Source organism: Microcaecilia unicolor, chromosome 11 (genome assembly GCF_901765095.1).
Source record: "Microcaecilia unicolor chromosome 11, aMicUni1.1, whole genome shotgun sequence".
Classification (NCBI taxonomy): Eukaryota; Metazoa; Chordata; class Amphibia; order Gymnophiona; family Siphonopidae; genus Microcaecilia; species Microcaecilia unicolor.
The window spans coordinates 118,932,989-118,951,374 of record NC_044041.1 but is presented as its reverse complement, the minus strand read 5'-3'; the positions used below and the strand labels follow the sequence as shown (position 1 = coordinate 118,951,374).

Genomic DNA, 18,386 nt, shown 5'->3' with positions numbered 1-18,386 from the left:
AAAAAAAAAAAAAAAAAGAGTGAAAACTGTTCAGAAAAACTCCAAAACGCTGCTGACGGGAGAGAATGTGAACACATCTCCCTTGGTCCACGGGGGGGAGGGGGTGGGGTTGGGAAGCAGACTGTCTTGGTTCCAAGCGACAATGGCGGGAGGGAGTGTACATGTGCATGCACGGTGGACACTGCCAAAGGCTTTAACACTGTTTGAATGCCAGGGAGCATCTCTTTGTCGAGGCTCTGTCGTATGACATCATCCTATATATGAGAATGAGAAATGTTAGCTACACCACTAATACAGCCTGAATGTTGTAATCTAGGTTCTCTGTACAGAGTGTGAATGTGTAGAAGCAGCAATTCTGACCTGCAGCTTGGAAGAACATGAGGTAACCTCTCCCTCCCCCCAAATCCAGAACAGCCCGGAACAGAATGGTCTGAACAAGCAAGAAAAAAATAAAGGTCTACCTGGACTGTTTAGGATTTTTTTTTGTTTGTTTTTATCTGTTTTTTTATCAACCAAAATACAGATCAGACAAAAATAAACCCTCAAAAAATCAAAAATAGTGTTTTGTGGTTTCAAAAACCAAATTCTTTTTGTCAGTGTTCTTGTCTTTGCAAGGCTTGTCTGCAAAGCGAATGCAAGCCAGAGGTCAACAGCATGAGCTGGAAGTGTTAGAAGTTTTGTGTCAGCTTGCCACTTTCCCATTTTCCGGCTCCCCCATGGCTCCAACCATGCTCTTGAGAGTCTTGTGTCTCTGTCTGGGAGCCCACGCCTTGGCCATGGTTAAGCATGGTGTCTGAGGGGCGAAGAGAGGGAGGGAATGGCCTGTACTTCACAGCACGCATGGAATCAGCAGTGCATCCTTCCTGTGTTCTCCCTGGGCCAGCCAGGTGCCATATTCTCTCCCAGCAGGGCTCACCACAGTACTCAGTACTGGTGCTCCAGTAAGGGCTGTGCAATTGGGCTTTCATTCTCCTCTTTCACATCCCAATCTTCCCGCCCCATGGCTGGTTCCGTTGAACCTGGGAGCTGCTGTTCCTGCTCTACTTCCAGTTCCTTCTCTACCGGTGGAGGTGTGGGTGTGCCTCTGTCCTCAGGAAGCTGGACATTATCTGATGACTGGAGAAATGAAAGAAAACATTAAAGATACAGCAATCATCTGTCTGATGGAGATGAGGCGGAGAATGATGGCTCCTACATTTGAAACGTGTGTGGGATGGAGGGGCACTTGTACAATTAAATGATCCCGCACATCACCTCAAATTCTCTCTTCTGACTCTTGAGGAAGGAAGCAGAATCATCATACCCATAGACAACAATCCACTTTCTGCCTACCTTTCCTTTTTAAAACCAGCACAGCATCTTAAAATTCTTAAGAAATACTTTATTATCCAAACACTTGAAAGCTTTTACATATATAATGTTTCATTAGCTTTATAAAATCAGCTTGATTACTCAGTATAAGGACCACTGGCCGACATGCGGCACGTTTCGCTAGTGCTGCATCAGGGTTCGGTCCACGCATTCAACGCCATCCACACATAAGTCCTTATACTGCGTAACCAAGCTGTCTTTTGTGAGGAGATGAACCTTTGAGTGGTTCCGTTTGAAGTTGATCTAGCTTTCCTTTCTGCCACATTGTAAGTGCTTTGATTCAGGGACCTCCCTTCCCCATCATAGCTAGGGACTGTTGTCAGTAGACAAAGGAAAAAAAAATATTGAGAAAGTTGTCTTTGCAGCCCATCTGAATGGCCAGACTAGGGAGAACCAGGCAGGAAATGCCTCAAACAAAGGGACATGAACCACAGCTGCAGGGTCTACAAAGGGCTCCCCCACACACAGCAGTCCTAAATATCCTTCAGATGCCCTCAAGGCTTCCTGCATGCCCAAAAATCAGCACCTTACATAAGACTTAAGAGAAAAGCCAATTAGCAGTAAGCAGCTTTTCCCTGCTTCAAATGTCGCTAGGATGGTTTCCATACCTGTCCTCCCCAGTGACACTTTGTAGTAGTGCCTGGGGTGGGGGGAAGCATAGGAGGAATTAGATCTCAGAAGGAGACATGAGATAGTGGGAGTTGGCAGTAAGTGAAAATTTCTTTTACCTGTGTTGTGGCATTCACAGGAGCCCTTGCTGGGGTCCCCAAGGTGCTGCCCAACTGTGTCCCTGAGAAGGTATCTCCATCTATTGAGCTCAGCCCCTTCCGGCCTGCCAGACTCCATTTTCCACACAGTCCATCATAAGCAAAGGCTGTTGAGGACCCCAGGGCTGGGCGGTGGAGAGCAGCTGTGGGGAAGCGCTCTGCCTGAGTTGCTGAGGAGCTGCTGACTGAGAGCCGCTGGCCTAGCAGGCCCTGAATGGATGGAGTCCATGAGAGGGCAAGGCTGCCCTCACGCCTGCACTCCGATTGAGTAAGGAGGGACAACTGCAATGGCTGGGGCCGGACAGCCCAACTCTGGCTCCCAGGGAGGGATGGCTCACTCCCTACAGCCAAACAGAAAGACCTAGTTAGAAGACAAGCACATGTGGTTTCTACCAGCATAGATACACTGTCCCCAAGCAGGATAATGTCTTTGCTTTGGTTAGAGGTTTAAGAGTACAAACATGACAAAAACTTTGACTTCACAGGACTGCTTACTACATGTGTCATGCTAAGAATATTTGGCCACAGGTTATAATCAGTTATTCCCCATCATCAATAATTATAAGTTGGACGCACCACAAAGAAAGAGAAATGGAATCTCCTCTCCTTTGTTTTGCTAGTTTCCCCCCAAACTCACATTAGTAGGCTGGATCCACATACCTGACTGAAGCTGGGAGGTAGAGACAGGAGCCTCCTGGAGGGAAGGAGTAGCAGCAGTGGTAGTAAGGTTATTGCTGACAGAGGAGCCCCCACCGCAGTCCGAGTCCTCAATGTTGCCTCCACTATTGCATCCAGCCCCACAGCCTTTCTGTAACCTGGATGAAGACAAGACATTTTGACCACAGAAGTAAGTGTTAGGGATTCTGTCTTCACCCCATCAAGCCTAGCCCTATAATGTCACTGTCCTGCTGAGGAAGGCAACGAACTGCATCTGACATTTGTGGAAGACCCTGGGACCTACATGGGGACCAAAAGGCTAACACCACAATTTTGAACACAATTACCTCCTCCAAAGCTTGCCCACTTTTCCTCACCTGTCTCTCCTAAATATTCATTAGTTAAGTTGAACACACTGACTTCTCCAGTCTCCAGATGTTGATCAGAGTAGATAGGCAAACTAACCCTTGCTCCTCCTCCTCTTTCCCAAATGTTGAGCAAACTAACCGCTCCTCTCTTTGCCTCTCCTAGATGTTTGATAGGTACTGACTCCTCCCCTATTTAAGTCTCTCAGATGCTGAACAGGCTGACACCTCCTCTCTTTGTCAGATGCTCTACCTACAGGTACCAAATGCTTGGAAGACTGAGCACACTTTTTCTTTCTCAGATGTCGAGCATGCCAATCCCTCACCCTCCTTACCTCTCCCAGTTGCTCATGAGGCAGTTACAGATGTTACGCAAGCTAATGGCCCCACCCCACATGCCATGCAGTTGAGGGTGGGTGCCAGCATAAGAGGTGGTGAGCGGGGAGACATATATGGGATAGCCGATGGGCTGGTCACAGGATGAGTTGATCATGTTACGCAGGGCTTGTTTAGCATTCTGGATACTGCCACGCTCTGGGTTTCGATTACGCAGGAAGATTAGCTCCTGCTGCTGCCCTGCCCACAGTCCACGCACACACTCTCTGTTCACCTATTGGGGGGCAGGGGAAAAGAAAGAGCCAGAAAGGAGAAGTAAGACCATACATGCATGGCAAAGATGCTCGTCTGTAACACATATTCTTTGACGAAAGCAGTATAATCAAAGGAAAAATTAGGTCTTATCTGCTAATTTTCTTTCCTTTAGCCCCACCACACCAGTCCAGAACCTGTAGGTTGTGCCCGTCAACCATCTGCTGGTTGACGGGCACAACCTACAGGTTCTGTAGGTCACCCAATAAAAGCACAGTGCAGCCTTAGATGCTCAATATTTTGAATGACAAAGCAATGGACCATCTGTTTTCCATTTCGCTTAAGCTCTTGTACTAATACTTGTGGTTATTCTCCGTCTCTGCCACCGTTATTCCTACCACCCAGCTTTAAGTATTTGAATTACTCTAATTGAATGTACAGTATCACAATTTCTTAGACTCCGGAGGATCTGTTCCAATTTCGAAGACTTCCATATACATTCGAGCACTATGGCACAGAGATTTCTTCAACGGGGATACCCAACAACTGATACAGCCAATGGCTATACCAAGGCATGCAAGAAGGAAAGACACACACTTTTAGAACCAAGACCAAACAAGGACAAACCAAACATCGTTTGCACTCTCAGGTATTCATTCCTTGACAATAAAATCATCAAGGGTCATTGGCATAACTTCGAAAACCATCAGTGCTTTAAGGACAAACGCTTAACCGTGGCATATTAAAGAGGTAGAAATCTCACAGAAATTCTTGTGCCATCCACGCTTCCCGAAACGACAACCAGATCGTCTGAAGTGTATCATGGACACCAAAAATGTGGCAAATGTAGCGTTTGCAAGCATGTCTTGGACATGTCCGTATTCATCCATCCGACCACACAAAAACATATCAATGAAAAACACACATCTAACTGTAACACTACCAATGTCATTTACATCATTCAATGTCCCTGCAGGCTTCTGTATACTGCAAAACCAACAGCTTGATCAAAACCCGCATAATTGAACATCGTAGCTGTATCAACAGAAATACTGAATCCGTTCTGCCAGTAAGTCATTGGCACAGTACCCCACATACTATTGAGGATCTAAAGTTTTGGTATTCAGAGATTTTCAACCACACCGGCGCAGAAACAATGTCTCAGACTTACTCTTACAAGAAGAACGTCTCGTTTATGAATTCAATACAGTAGTACCCGTTGGTCTTAATCAGGAAATTGATTTCCGTCCGTTTCTTTAAATCGTAAGTTGCTTTTAGATCATCATGGCTTTACTTTATCTCTGCTCCCCCTGCCTCTGATGGGTGTACATTGGGTCATACCTCTTCATTTTTATATAATGTTTTATTTCAATTTTATTGCATCTAGTTATCCAAGATTTTGTGCTCCATCTTAAATCACTTCAGCTTAGATTGCCATTTATTTTCGTGTCCATGTCAATTAAGGCACTATCACACAATACTCTTATTGTATTATATTGGTGTCATTTTATGCCGTTTCAATCTCTGTATGTCAATTAGGGTACCACCACATAATATTTTATTGTATACTATTGGTTTATGTCGGTTTCTACCCATATATGCTCCCTTTTTGCTACAGCCTGCACCTTCCCCCCTTTTTTTTTATTTTTGTGATTTTCCATTCTCTTTTTTTGTTGAGGTTCCCTCGTGGACCCACTCTTCCCACATCAACAGAGATGTCCTCCCATGTCATCTGGATTGTCAGTCTTGCTCTTATGGACATGAGTGTCATTTGGTGCCTTTTTATACTGACTTCTCACTTTAGCCAGCTTTTTGCTGTATCAAGGCAGATACTTTTGCCTTGCGACACTGGTGAGTCTTCCCATCTTCTTCCCTTTCACAGCTGTTGCTACTTTTTTAATGATTCTGCGCCGCTCTTTGTGCACCAGTCTCCGCTGCTTGCAGCGCTTTCTTGCATCGGCTCTCCTTTTCAGCACTAGCTTTCTTTTCTGACCACACTGTCCCATGTTCCCACTTGGATCTCACCTTTTTTTTTTCTCTCAGCACACATTTTCATTCCTTATTCACAGATTTCTCTCCCACGTGGGGTCACTGTCTTGTCTCTCTTTTCTCTTTTTTTATGCTCAACTCCCCCCCCCCCCCCCCACAGAACCTTTCAGTTCCAAATCGTCTATCCACCTAACAGAGAATTGTCCATAGGTGCACGGTCTTTTTAAAAACCTATTCAGAGCTCCTAGCTACTACCACAATCACCCATTTGTTGTAATCAACAGCAACAGGTCAGTTTTTTCCCATCATTCTACTAGATTGTAAGCTCTTTGAGCAGGGACTATCTTTCTTCTATGTTGTGCAGCGCTGCGTATGCTTTGTAGCGCTATAGAAATGCTAAATAGTAGTAGTAGTAGTAATGTTTGCTTGCCTTGCATTATTCCTATGTTTTTATATGTCTTGATATTTCATTCTTCCTTTTGCACATCTAATATGCAAATAAGGCATTTTTTCAAAACGTACACATTTAATGTACTGTCAAGCAACAAAAATGATTTGGGGTTTGCGTCACAAGACGTATGAAGAGAGACTTAAAGACCCGAACGTGTATATCCTAGAGGAAAGAAGAGACAGGGGTGATATGATACAGACATTTAAATATTTGAAAGGTATTAATCTACAAAACAAACCTTTTCCAGAGTCAGGAAGGTGGAAGAACTAGAGGACATGAATTGAGGTTGCAGGGGGCCAACTCAGGAATAATGTCAGGAAGAGGTGGTAGATGCCTGTAATGCCCTTCCTGAGAGGATGTAGTATCACATTATACCTTCTGCTATGAGTTTATCTTGTTGGGCAGACAGGATGGATCATACAGGTCTTTATCTGCCATTATCTACTATGTTACTATGAGGCTTATTTTCAAAGACTTATAAAGTTACAGCAAGTTATACATAGTAACTTGTAACTTTTCAAGTCTACGTGCTTTGAAAATGAGCTCTAATATGACGTAGCAGGAAAAACAAACAAGTTCTTTGCTTTGGTCTTTACTGAAAAGCATGTTAGGGAGATAGCCACACTAAAACCATTCTTTCTAGGTGATGATTCACAGAAGCTCATGACAAGGCTAATGTGGTAGGAGTTCTCCTGGCATGGTGCTAGCCTCCTCACCTTGATGACACGGAAGCTGAGGCACCGCCGGTTCAGCATGACGATCTTATACTCATCACTGGCATCATCCATAACATGTCGCAGGGCCAGCAATGAGGGTGTGTTGGCCAAGATAGCACTGCGCCAGGCTGGATCTCCCTCATGGGATATTACCAGCCTGTCCTCGTTGGCAGTAATGGCATCATACAGGATGGCTGGGTCCTCAAACTCATCTGGGGATGTGAAGTGGTCCTGAATGAAGAAAAAAAAAAAAAAAGACATTGCTGCATGTCTCAGAGGAAGACCAAATTACAGGATTTTCAGTTATCAGCATAATATGATACATGCTGTTGCACCACATGGGCCTGTAAACTGAACTGAACAGTACAATTAGTCTGAACTCCTCTCTCCAAAATCTCTCTCAGCCATTACCTGATGAAGCTTCAGGGACATTCGGACCCCGGGGGCCACAACCTTGTGCAGCAGGTCCATGTCAGCAAAGACCCACTCATCCCTGGGTGAAGTGATCCGGAAGTCACCCTTGAAGAGGGCATGGAGGCCAAACAGGAAGGGCTCCAGGCTGCTGCAAGAGAGGAAGTGGAATCACCAGCAGTGCTTAACCACCACACCACCTCCATCTTAAGCTCCAAGTGTCACACAGTAGCCATACTGGATCATTAGCACCCAAACTAAGATGACACTGGTGCGTGTGCAAGGGGGGAGAAGTAACTGTAGTGCTCACCTTGCAGACATGCTGTGTGAGGCAGTTCCTAGCGCCCTGCGCCCCAGAATGCAGAGTCCAAAGCAGAGGTTCACTAATGGGGAGTTCCAGTCTCGTTCCACGGGCTGTGCAAAGAACACAAGTCACAGCGAACACTCAGACTCCTCTTAAAGCCACCAGAATATATTGTACAAGCCTACCACACACAGGGGAAAGCTAATGGCAGTGGTGGAACAGTGGTGAGAGATAGCGGTAGATATAGTACAGGAAATTAGATTTCTAGGTTTGCAACTCTGACACAATTTTCCTTTTCCACAATTGCTCCTAAAAATGATATTTTGTTCCCTGCTGGGGGAGGGGAGGGGTTGCAGAAATTGAGGGCTATTTATTTAAAACTAGTATAAAAGGCCCGTTTCGGTAGGCAATGAAACGGGCGCTAGCAAGGTAATCCCCCCCCCCCCCGCAGCATCCTTCCTGTCTCCACTGCCCCCTCTGCAGCCACCCATCTGGTCTCAGGACCCCATCCCCACCAACCCTCCTCTGCCCCTGCAGCCACGCATGTGCAGCGGCCCTCCTCTCTCCCCTGCTCCCCCTGCAGCCACCCATGTCCAGCGACTCTCCTCTCCCCCTGCCCCCCCTGCAGCCACCCATGTCCAGCAACCCTCCTCTCCCCCTGCAGCCACCCATGTCCAATGACCCTCCTCTCCTTTCCCCTTGCCCCCCCCCCCGTAGCCACCCTTGTCCAGCGACCCACCTCTCTCCCCTGCCCTCCCTGCAGCCACCCATGTTCAGCGACCCTCCCCTCCCCCCTCGGCGCATCACCCAAACCCCTACCCCCCCCCCCAGCGCGTCACCCAAGCCCATACCCCCCCCCCCCTCGGGCACATCAAACCCCTCGCCACCCGCAGCCGCCAATACTAACGCTGTCCGGCTGCTGCTGCGTCTCCTGTTGAGCAGCAGCGGCCGGTACAAAAAGAAAAAAGCCAAAAAAAGATTTTAAACCTGAAACATGGCTCCGTAGACAGCTATCTGGCATTGGCTGTCATCTCTGCAGCCGCTCCTCCTCTCCCCTCTGTCGTCGCTGCGCTCCTCCGGGGTCTTCCTGCAGGGGCAGTGACGTGGAGGGGAGAGGAGGAGCGGCTGCAGTGATGACAGCCAATGCCAGATGGCTGTCTACGGAGCCGCGTTTCAGATTAAAAATCTTTTTTCGGCTTTTTTCTTTTTGTACTGGCCGTTGCTGCTCCACAGAAGAAGCAGCAGCGGCTGGACAGCGTTAGTATTGGCGGCTGCGGGTGGCGAGGGAGTTGATGTGCTCAAGAGGGGGGTAGGGGCTTTGGTGATGCGCCGGGGGGAGGGTCTTGGGTGATGCGTCGAGGGGGGGGATAGAGGCTTGGGTGTTGCGCCGAGGGGGGGGGGCACTGAGAGCTGATTGGTAGGCGGGGGGAGGAGTAGGGAAACACGCGGAACGTGTTTCCCTACTCCTCCCCCTGCCTGGCTCGCGGTTTTGCTGGGCAGGGGCACTGACAGCTGTTTCCCAGGCAGGGGGAGGAGTAGGGAAACACACCCCTTGCCTTGGAATCAGCTGTCAGTGACATCACTGACATCAGTGCATTCTAAACTGCCTAGCAGACCACCTCCGAGGGAGACACGGTACCAGGCACATTAGAACGTTGGCGGTGAGAATTATTATATAGGATGTTTCTACTTCACCTACAACTAGGCAGATTACAAAATCATCACACAATAAATCAAACAAAACATTCAAAAGCAGATCAAAACTCTTCCCTCCTAAACAGCCAAAAGTATCAACTCTATGTGTGTTCAATATGTCTTCAAGAATTTACAAAATTGAGCCCTGCTGCTACACAGTCTCTACCACTGTCATTCCATGTATTACTAGGATGCCTGTAGCCAGCACCACACCTACAACCCAAACCCAGATCTCACCTTTTCCCTGCGGCCAGCGCAGTACTGGATCCAGTCAAGGTAAATGTTGCAGAAGGATGACAGAGTGATTCCCGACATGCGATGGTCATAGTCCTCATCAATGTTCAGATTGAAAGTAGGGTCGCTGTCGGCATAGCTGGGGAGGGCACAAGGCCGTAGGGCATCCTGAATGTTCTCATTGCTCAGCCAGTCCTCAAGTTTCGGAGAACGAGTCACATAATAGATAATACTCTAGAGAAGACAGTGAGGATAGGGAGAGTCAAAGTAGAGGCTGCCCCACAGTAGTCAAAGACAGAGAGACTGCTAATCTGTAGGCAACCCTGGAACAACATTACATACTACTAACAATATTTTCATCAATGAATTCGATGCATGTACCAGACACCTTGGATCATGCATCAGGTCTCATTCTTTATTAAAGAAAAAGGAACTATACACTTAGAAATGGGTACTAAGGATAGGCATGGGGAAAGAGAGCAGGAACTAGGTGCAGGAACCTAAAGCCAAAATCTATTTATTTAGCTATGGCTCAGGCCTTTTCAATGATAGCTCAAAAGGTTAAATTAGACTTACCTGCTAATTTTCTTTCCTTGAGTCCCTCCAGACCAGACCAGCATGTAGAGACTAAGAACCAATTGTAATTTCATAACAAACAGGACCCAGTGTTGCCCTCTGATCCTCTGGGAGGGAGAGAACAGTTTAGGGAATGAAGTACTTCTGTGCATGAAAGAGGAGTGGGACTTGGGTATGATCGCATGTGACGACCTTAAGGTGGCCAAACAGGTAGAAAGGTGAGAGTAAAAGCCATCAGGATGCTTGGGTGCATAAGGAGAGGCATGGCCAGCAGAAAAAAGGAGGTGATAACGTCTTTGATGAGACCTCATTTAGAGTACTGTGTACAATCCTGGAGACTGCACCTTCAAATAAAGATAAACAGGATGGAGTCGGTCCAGTGGGCGGCTACTAGAGTGGTTAGTGGTCTTCGTCAAAACATATGGGGATAGACAAAGATCTCAAAAATCATACTTTGTAAAAAAGGCAGGACAGTGGAGATATGACAGACTTTTAAATACCTCCATGGCATAAGTGAGTAGGAGACAAGTCTTTCAATTGGAAGGAAGCTCTGGAATGAGGGGGCATAGAACCTGAATACTCAGTGTACCTGAATGTAACTCACCATGAGCTACTCCTGAAAAAGGTGTGAGCAAAATCCAAATAGGATGAAGGTGAAAGACTTAGGAGAAACCTACAGAAATACTTCTTCTTGGAAAGGGTGGTGAATGTATGGAACAGTCTCCCGGTGGAGGTGGTGGAGATGAAGACAAAGTTTGGGACAACTAGACAGGATTTCTAAGGGAGATGAAGGGATAGTAGATGTCATGGATGGGCAGACTGGATAGGCCATATGGTATTTATCTGCCTTCCATTTCTATGATTATGTAGTATAAACAAACATAAGCTATCAAAGCAGGTCAAATCATAAACTGGAACTCTGAAAGAACTAAATTGTCCAGAACTCCAAATAAATAGACACAACTGAAATAGCACAATCGCTCACTGGCTGTGAACTGTCAGCCTTAGTGTTTACTAAATCTCGTTCTACAGCTACTATTTTTCCCTCCCTGTAAGAAAGGCTTATAATCCTACCACATTACCATTCTATAGCAACATCCACAGTGAATAAACACAGGTGAGTCCTAAACTGGTCTCGAGAGACTCAAGGTGTCACCTAGCCACCCGCCTGGGGTTACTCCACGGCCACTAAGAGAGAGGATCTATCCCCAGAACAACTCAGGTCCACCTGCAGCTTGTGCTCTACACTAGCATCTTCCTCCCACCGACAGGGTCCCAACCACCTCTGGGCAAGTCTCCCACTCTCAAATTATCCCCAGTGATTTCTAGGTTACTGAGGCCACACTTCCAGTGGTCCCACAGCTCCCGGAAAGCACTCACAGACCCAACACACAAACCACCAGGATTCTTAGTCCAGACAAGCAGAGGCAATAAACTAAAAAAAAATGTTTATTATGAAAAATATTGAACAGTGAATTGTAAAAACAGATAGAACAAAAACAGCACATAATAAAAGGTAACTGAATATGGATCAATTATAACACTAAACATTTGTTTACTATCTAAACTGTATGTGGGAAGTACAGGAAATGTAGCTGCTCACAGGTTATGAAATAACTGCTAATGGGGTCTCAGTAAAGAGGTCTTTCTCTATTTCGAAGCTGAGACTGGAGAAAAATCCATTACATCCTAGCTGAATTTTGAGCTCTTGGGTCAATAAGAGCCCAAAATAGTAGTTTTAAAAATAGCTGGCCACATCACTGCAGGTTACCTCTTATCTGTGTTAACTAAAGAGGGAACAGTCAGTTCTCTGTTACAACTTTAAATATGCACCACCTGCTGGCCAAACTAGATAAATACACTTCAAGAAATAATACAGTTTTATAGGCTTAAAACCTGTTTTGTCACACAAGGAAAGAAAATTAGCAGGCAAGTAAACTATATCATCCCATCAGATCAGTCCAGAAGCTTGGGACATACCAAAGCAGTGCCTCACTAGGTGAGACCGTGCAATACCCACTGTCAACATTCTGGCTCCTAGGGTGGCATTATTCTGTGCAAGAACATCCAGTCTGTAATGACAGGCAGAGGAGTGTAACAAAGACCAAGTTGCTACCTTGCAAATCTCAACAGGCAGGATAAGAGTTATGTTCTGCCCAAGAAGTCATATGTCCCCTTGTTGAATGAGCTCTCAACTGTTCTGAGACAGGACAGCTACAGAGTATACATGTATATGGACATCATAATTTCTTTGATCCACTTGGTTACTGTAGTCTTAGAAGCAACCTCTTCTTTTCATGCCCCTCCAAAAAGGATGAACAGTCTATCAGACTTTCTGAACTCCTTTGTTCTCTTAAGATAAAGGTGCAAAGCTTAACCAGCATCTAATTTGTGGAGTTTGATCAGACCTGGATTGGTTGCAGCCTTCCTAAATAACAATACTGAAATGGGCTGAGAGAGGTGAAAAGGAGATGCAATCTTATGGCACCAGCCTCAAGATGACTTTCTCTTCTGAAAAGATTTAGAAAGATTCCTGGCAAGAAAGAGCCTGCAACTCTGAAATTCTGCAAGTGAAACAAACAGCCATCAAACACACGGTTTGGAGTTACATCCTTTAAGGAGGCCTCTCTCAGAGGCTCAAAAGGCTGCACTACTAGAGAAGAAAGAACCAAATACACACCTCACAGAGGCACAATGGATTGACTAGGCAGATTCTTCAACTTCACTCCCTTCAAGAAGCAAACCATATCTGGATGAGTACATAAGGACTTGCCCTTAACAAGGCCTCTGAAACACAAAAGGCTGTTACTTGTGTTTCAGTCACCACCATGGATCAAGCACCTGCATGAAATGCCACACTGTCCTGCAACAAAGCCTCCAAAAACTCCACGTCTGTGCCTGCAGCTTCACAGTTCTGCTTGCCAGAAGAAACATCTTCTCTTGCAATGTGTCAAATCTGGCCCTTAAGTATCCAGAGCCTAGTATGGGACCAAATTACTTTTGGAAACACTGACAATCCATCACAGCTCCTGCTATCTCATGTTCTTTTTGTAGGATATGGCCAAAATGAGCCAATCATCCAAATAAAGATGCACTAGGATTCCTTTTTTTCCACAAGGCCACCACCACTCTTAGGGGCCATGGCAACACCAAATGGAAGGGCAAAGAATTGGAAAAACTACAAATAAGAAATAAGAACATAAGCATTGCCATACTGAGACAGACCGAAGGTCCATCAAGTCCAGCATTCTGTTTCCAACAGCGGCCAATCCAGATCACAAGTACCTGGCAAGATCCCAAAACAGTAAAACAGATGTTATGCTGCTTATCCTAGAAATAAGCAGTGGATTTCCCCAAGTCCATCTTAATAATGGTTTATGAACTTTTCTTTTAGGAAATTATCCAAACCTTTTTTAAACCCTGCTAACTGCTTTTACCACATTCTCTGGCAACCAATTCCAAAGTTTAATTACACGTTGAGTGAAGAAATATTTTCTCTGGTTTTAAATTTACTACTTTGTAGTTTCATTGCATGTCCCCCTAGTCTTAGTATTTTTGGAAACAGTAAACAAGCGATTCATGTCTACCCAGTCCACTCTCTCTGCCATCTTTTCTCCAAGCTGAAGAGCCCTAGCCACTTTAGCCTTTCCTCATAGGGAAGTCATCCAACCCCTTTATCATTTTTTTCAACCTTCTCTGTACCTCTTTTTATTCCACTATATCTTTTTTTGAGATATGGTTGACCAGAATTGCACACAGTATTCAAGGTGCATTTGCACCATGGACCGATAGAAAGACATTTTTGTTTTCCATTCCTTTCCTAATAATTTGTAACATTCTACTTGCTTTCTTAGACACCGCTGCACACTGAGCAGAGGGTTTCAACTTATTATCAACGATGACACCTAGATCCTTTTCCTGGACTGCGATTCCTAATGTGGAATCTTGCATCATGTACCTATCATTTGGATTCCTCTTTCCCACATGCATCACTTTGCACATGCTCATATTAAATGCCATCTGCCATTTGGACGCCCAGTTTCGTAAGGTCCTCCTGCGACTTAACAACTTTGAATAACTTTTTGTCATCAGCAAATTTAGTTATCTCACTAGTTATTCCCATATCTAGATCATTTAGAAATATGTTAAAAAGCAGCGGTCTCAGCATAGACCCCTGGGGAACCCCACTATCTACTCTTCTCCATTGATAATACTGACCATTTAACCTTACTCTTTGCTTTCTGTCTTTTAACCAGTTTTAAATCCTCAATAGGATACTACCTCCTATCCCATAATTTTCTAATTTCCTCTGGTCTTTCATGAAGTACTTTGCCAAATGCTAACAGCAAAAATGCAGAAACCTCTGATGTGCATGTGTAAATAGGCCTCTGTGAGATCCAGCGACATGAAGTTCCCGAGAAGACCGTGTGCATCTAGTAACTGTACGATATCTGTCCTAAAGTCATTTTTCAGCCAGTATGCCCGATGCCCAGCAATATAAATTCTGGCCAAAAGCATCCCCCAAGACAGAATTTGCTGAGGAACAGGACTGTGTAACCTCATCAATTCCACTGGACTAAAGCATGGGGACATATCACGGTCTCAAACTGCCTCAGCATGCTAAAATTGGCAGCGTTTCCTGCTAAGAATGCCTCTCCCAACAACACCTGTATGTCGCAAGAAGGCTCAGGCCAATCTAAATGATCAGTGCACTTTAGAAGTAGTTGATCTCCACTGGCAGGGATTTCCTCATCACCTATCTCTCACATGCAACAATAGCCTGAGGCAATGCTTCCTGCTCTCTGACTGAGCAACCGTAAGATGTCACACACACTGTCAGTACTTCAGGACAGAAAGAGAAGTTACTCACTTGTAGCAGGTGTTCTTTGAGGATAATAGTATGAATATTCACACTGATGAGGGATGTCATCTGATGGAGCCTTGCACTGGAACCACTCTAGCAACTCTGAGAAGCACACCATACATGCACAGCCTTCTGCTGTCATGTGGGACCAGACCAGACTAGTCTAATACTATAGCTGACAGAATACAGCTCCAAGGGGAGGTAGGTGGCGCAGTGTGGCTATTAATCCTGATGTCCTCAGAGAATACCTGCTACAAATGAGTAACTTCACTTTCGCCAAGAACAAGTGGAATGAAAATCACACACTGATGGGAATCCCTGGCTACCAGGTTGTCTGAATTAAAAAGAGGAAAGAGACGGTCTCCAAGAAACAAGGCTTAAGGCAGAACAAGGAAAAGGGAACCAAACACTTTTTTGGAACAACCTGGAATAGAAACAAAGGGTCATGGAGGGGGGTGTAGTTGGATTCTAAACCCCATCAGGAGTCTTATTCTAGTGAGATGTGAAAATCTGAATTGACGACCATGTTGCAGCCTTGCAAATCTCCTCTACAAAGGATGATCTCAGATGGGCTACCGATGCAGCCATGGCTCTAACTCTGTGAGCTGTGAAATGACCCTCCAGAGTTAGCCCAGCTTGGGCATAAGTGAAATGGATGCAGTCTGCCAGCCAACTGGACAATGTGCATTTTCCAATGGCAGCCCCCATCCTGTTGGGGTCAAAAGAAACAAAAACCTGGGTAAACTGTCTATGGGCTTTAGTCCAATCCAGATAGAAGGACAAGGATCTCTTGCAGTACAGAGTGTGCAGTGAGCTTTCACCTTGATGAGCATGTAGACTTGGGGAAAACGGTGGCAAAAACAACTGACTGGTTAACATGGAATGCTGACACCACCTTGCACCTTGGGAAAGAACTTCGAATGCATATGCAGAACTACTCTGTTGTGAAATTTTGTGTAAGGTGGACCAGCTACTAGGACCTGGAGCTCACTTACTCTGCGGGCTAAAGTGACTACCACCAAAAATAGGACCTTCCAGGTCAAGTATTTCAGATAACAGGTGTCAAGTGGCTCAAAGGGAGCTTTTTATCAGCTGAGTGAGGACAAAATGAAGATACATACCTGTAGCAGGTATTCTCCGAGGACAGCAGGCTGATTATTCTCACAACTGGGTCGTCGTCCGTGACGGCCCAGGAGACCGGGAAAACTTTTGCCAAGCAAAAAGAGACTTCTAGAATGTTGCATCGCGCGGGCCGAACACACTGTGCACGCACGAACGGCTTCCCGCCCGCGACACGAGCGTGCCTTCCTTCAGTTGAATAAAAAGCAAAAAGAACTGAAACAACTCCAAAGGGGAGGAGGGTGGGTTTGTGAGAATAATCAGCCTGCTGTCCTCGGAGAATACCTGCTATAGGTATGTATCTTAATTTTCTCCGAAGACAAGCAGGCTGTATTATACTCACAACTGGGGTATCCCTAGCCCCCAGGCTCACTCAAAACCAAGAACATTGGTCAGTTGGGCCTCGCAACGGCGAGGACATAACAGAGATTGACCTGAAAAGAAACACAACTAGATGAGAGTGCAGCCTGGAACAAAACAGAAATGAGCCTAGGAGGGTGGAGTTGGATTCTAAACCCTGAACAGATTCTGCAGCACCGACTGCCAAAACCGACTGTCGCGTCGGGTATCCTGCTGAAGGCAGTAGTGAGATATGAATATGTGGACTGACCACCACGTTGCAGCCTTGCAAATCTCCTCAATGGAGGCCGGCTTCAAGTGAGCCACTGACGCAGCCATGGCTCTAACATTATGAGCCGTGACATGGCCCTCCAGAGTCAGCCCAGCTTGGGCGTAAGTGAAGGAAATGCAATCTGCTAGCCAATTAGAGATGATGCGTTTTCCGATGGCGACTCCCCTCCTGTTGGGATTAAAAGAAACAAACAGCTGGGCGGACTGTCTATAGGGCTTAGTCCGCTCCACGTAAAAGGCCAATGCTCTCTTACAGTCCAAGGTGTGCAACTTGTCTTCACCAGGGCGGGTATGAGGACGGGGAAAAATGTTGGCAAGACAATTGACTGGTTCAGATGGAACTCCGACACCACCTTCAGCAAGAACTTAGGGTGAGTGTGGAGGACTACTCTGTTATGATGAAACTTGATATAAGGTGCATGCACTACCAGGGTTTAGAGCTCACTGACTCTACGAACTGAAGTAACAGCCACCAAGAAAATGACCTTCCAGGTCAAGTACTTCAGATGGCAGGAATTCAGTGGCTCAAAAGGAGCTTTCATCAGCTGGGTGAGAACGACGTTGAGATCCCATGACACTGGTGGAGGTTTGACTGGGGGCTTTGACAAAAGCAAACCTCTCATGAAACAAACTACTAAAGGCTGTCCAGAGATAGGCTGACCTTCTAAACGTTGATGATAAGCACTAACTGCACTAAGGTGAACCCTTACGGAGTTGGTCTTGAGACCAGACTCTGATAAGTGCAGGGTCCGTGTAGGACAAGAAAAAGGATCTAGGGCCCTGCTGTCACACCAGATGGCAAACCTCCTCCATTTGAAAGAGTAACACTTTTTTGTGGAATCTTTTCTGGAAGCAAGCAAGACTCAGGAGACACCCTCTGAAAGACCCAAGGAGGCAACTTCTAAGTTCTCAACATCCAGGCCGTAAGAGCCAGAGACTGGAGGTTGGGATGTAGAAGTGACCCCTCGGTTCTGGGTGATGAGGGTCGGAAAACACTCCAATCTCCACGGTTCTTCGGAAGACAACTCCAGAAGAAGAGGGAACCAGATCTGACTAGGCCAAAAAGGAGCAATCAGGATCATTGTTCCCCAGTCTTGCTTGAGTTTCAGCAAAGTCTTCCCTACTAGAGGTCTGGGAAGATACGCATACAGAAGGAACACTCTTGGTGCCCCCCTGGCGATTGACATAGGCTACCGCAGTCACGTTGTTGGAGAGAACCCGAACCGGCCTCCCCACCAGTTCCGCGTGAAAAGCCTGTAATGCCAGCTGAACCGCTCTCAGTTCCAACCGATTGATGGACCAAGAAACTTCCTCCGGAGACCAAGAACCCTGCGCTGTGAGCCCCAGACAATGGGCTCCCCATCCTGAAAGACTGGCATCCATAGTCACCACTACCCAGTCCAGAACGGCTAGGGGCATCCCTAGCCTGTCGGCACGCAGCCACCAACGTATGTCCAGTCTTACCAACGGCTCCCATGGTAGACAAACTGAGTAATCCTCAGAGACTGGAGACCAGCGGCTCAGCAGGGTCTTATGAAGAGGCCTCATGTGACTCCTGGCCCACGGAACCACCTCCAGCGTGGCTGCCATGGAGCCCAAAACCTGAACATAATCCCAGGTCTTGGGTGCAGGAATGCGTAATAGACTCT

The 18,386-nt window shown here is 46.1% G+C and overlaps 1 protein-coding gene across 3 annotated transcripts in view; it reads right to left on the bottom strand.

The window, feature by feature from the left end:
• Positions 1–622: 622 nt before the first annotated feature.
• Positions 623–18,386, bottom strand: part of PCNX3 (pecanex 3) — a 74,205-nt gene continuing 56,441 nt past the window's right edge. Inside the window, exons 28-35 of one of the 3 annotated variants that reach the window (XM_030218061.1) lie at positions 9,552–9,782; positions 7,626–7,729; positions 7,316–7,466; positions 6,905–7,135; positions 3,496–3,770; positions 2,799–2,953; positions 2,100–2,479; positions 623–1,116 (exon numbers count right to left, since the gene is read on the bottom strand). In XM_030218061.1, coding sequence (XP_030073921.1) covers positions 925–1,116; positions 2,100–2,479; positions 2,799–2,953; positions 3,496–3,770; positions 6,905–7,135; positions 7,316–7,466; positions 7,626–7,729; positions 9,552–9,782 — 1,719 coding nt within the window. In that variant the 3' untranslated portion in view covers positions 623–924. The remainder of the gene's footprint in view (positions 1,117–2,099; positions 2,480–2,798; positions 2,954–3,495; positions 3,771–6,904; positions 7,136–7,315; positions 7,467–7,625; positions 7,730–9,551; positions 9,783–18,386) is intronic. The other 2 variants (XM_030218062.1, XM_030218063.1) reach the window with 2 other exon arrangements.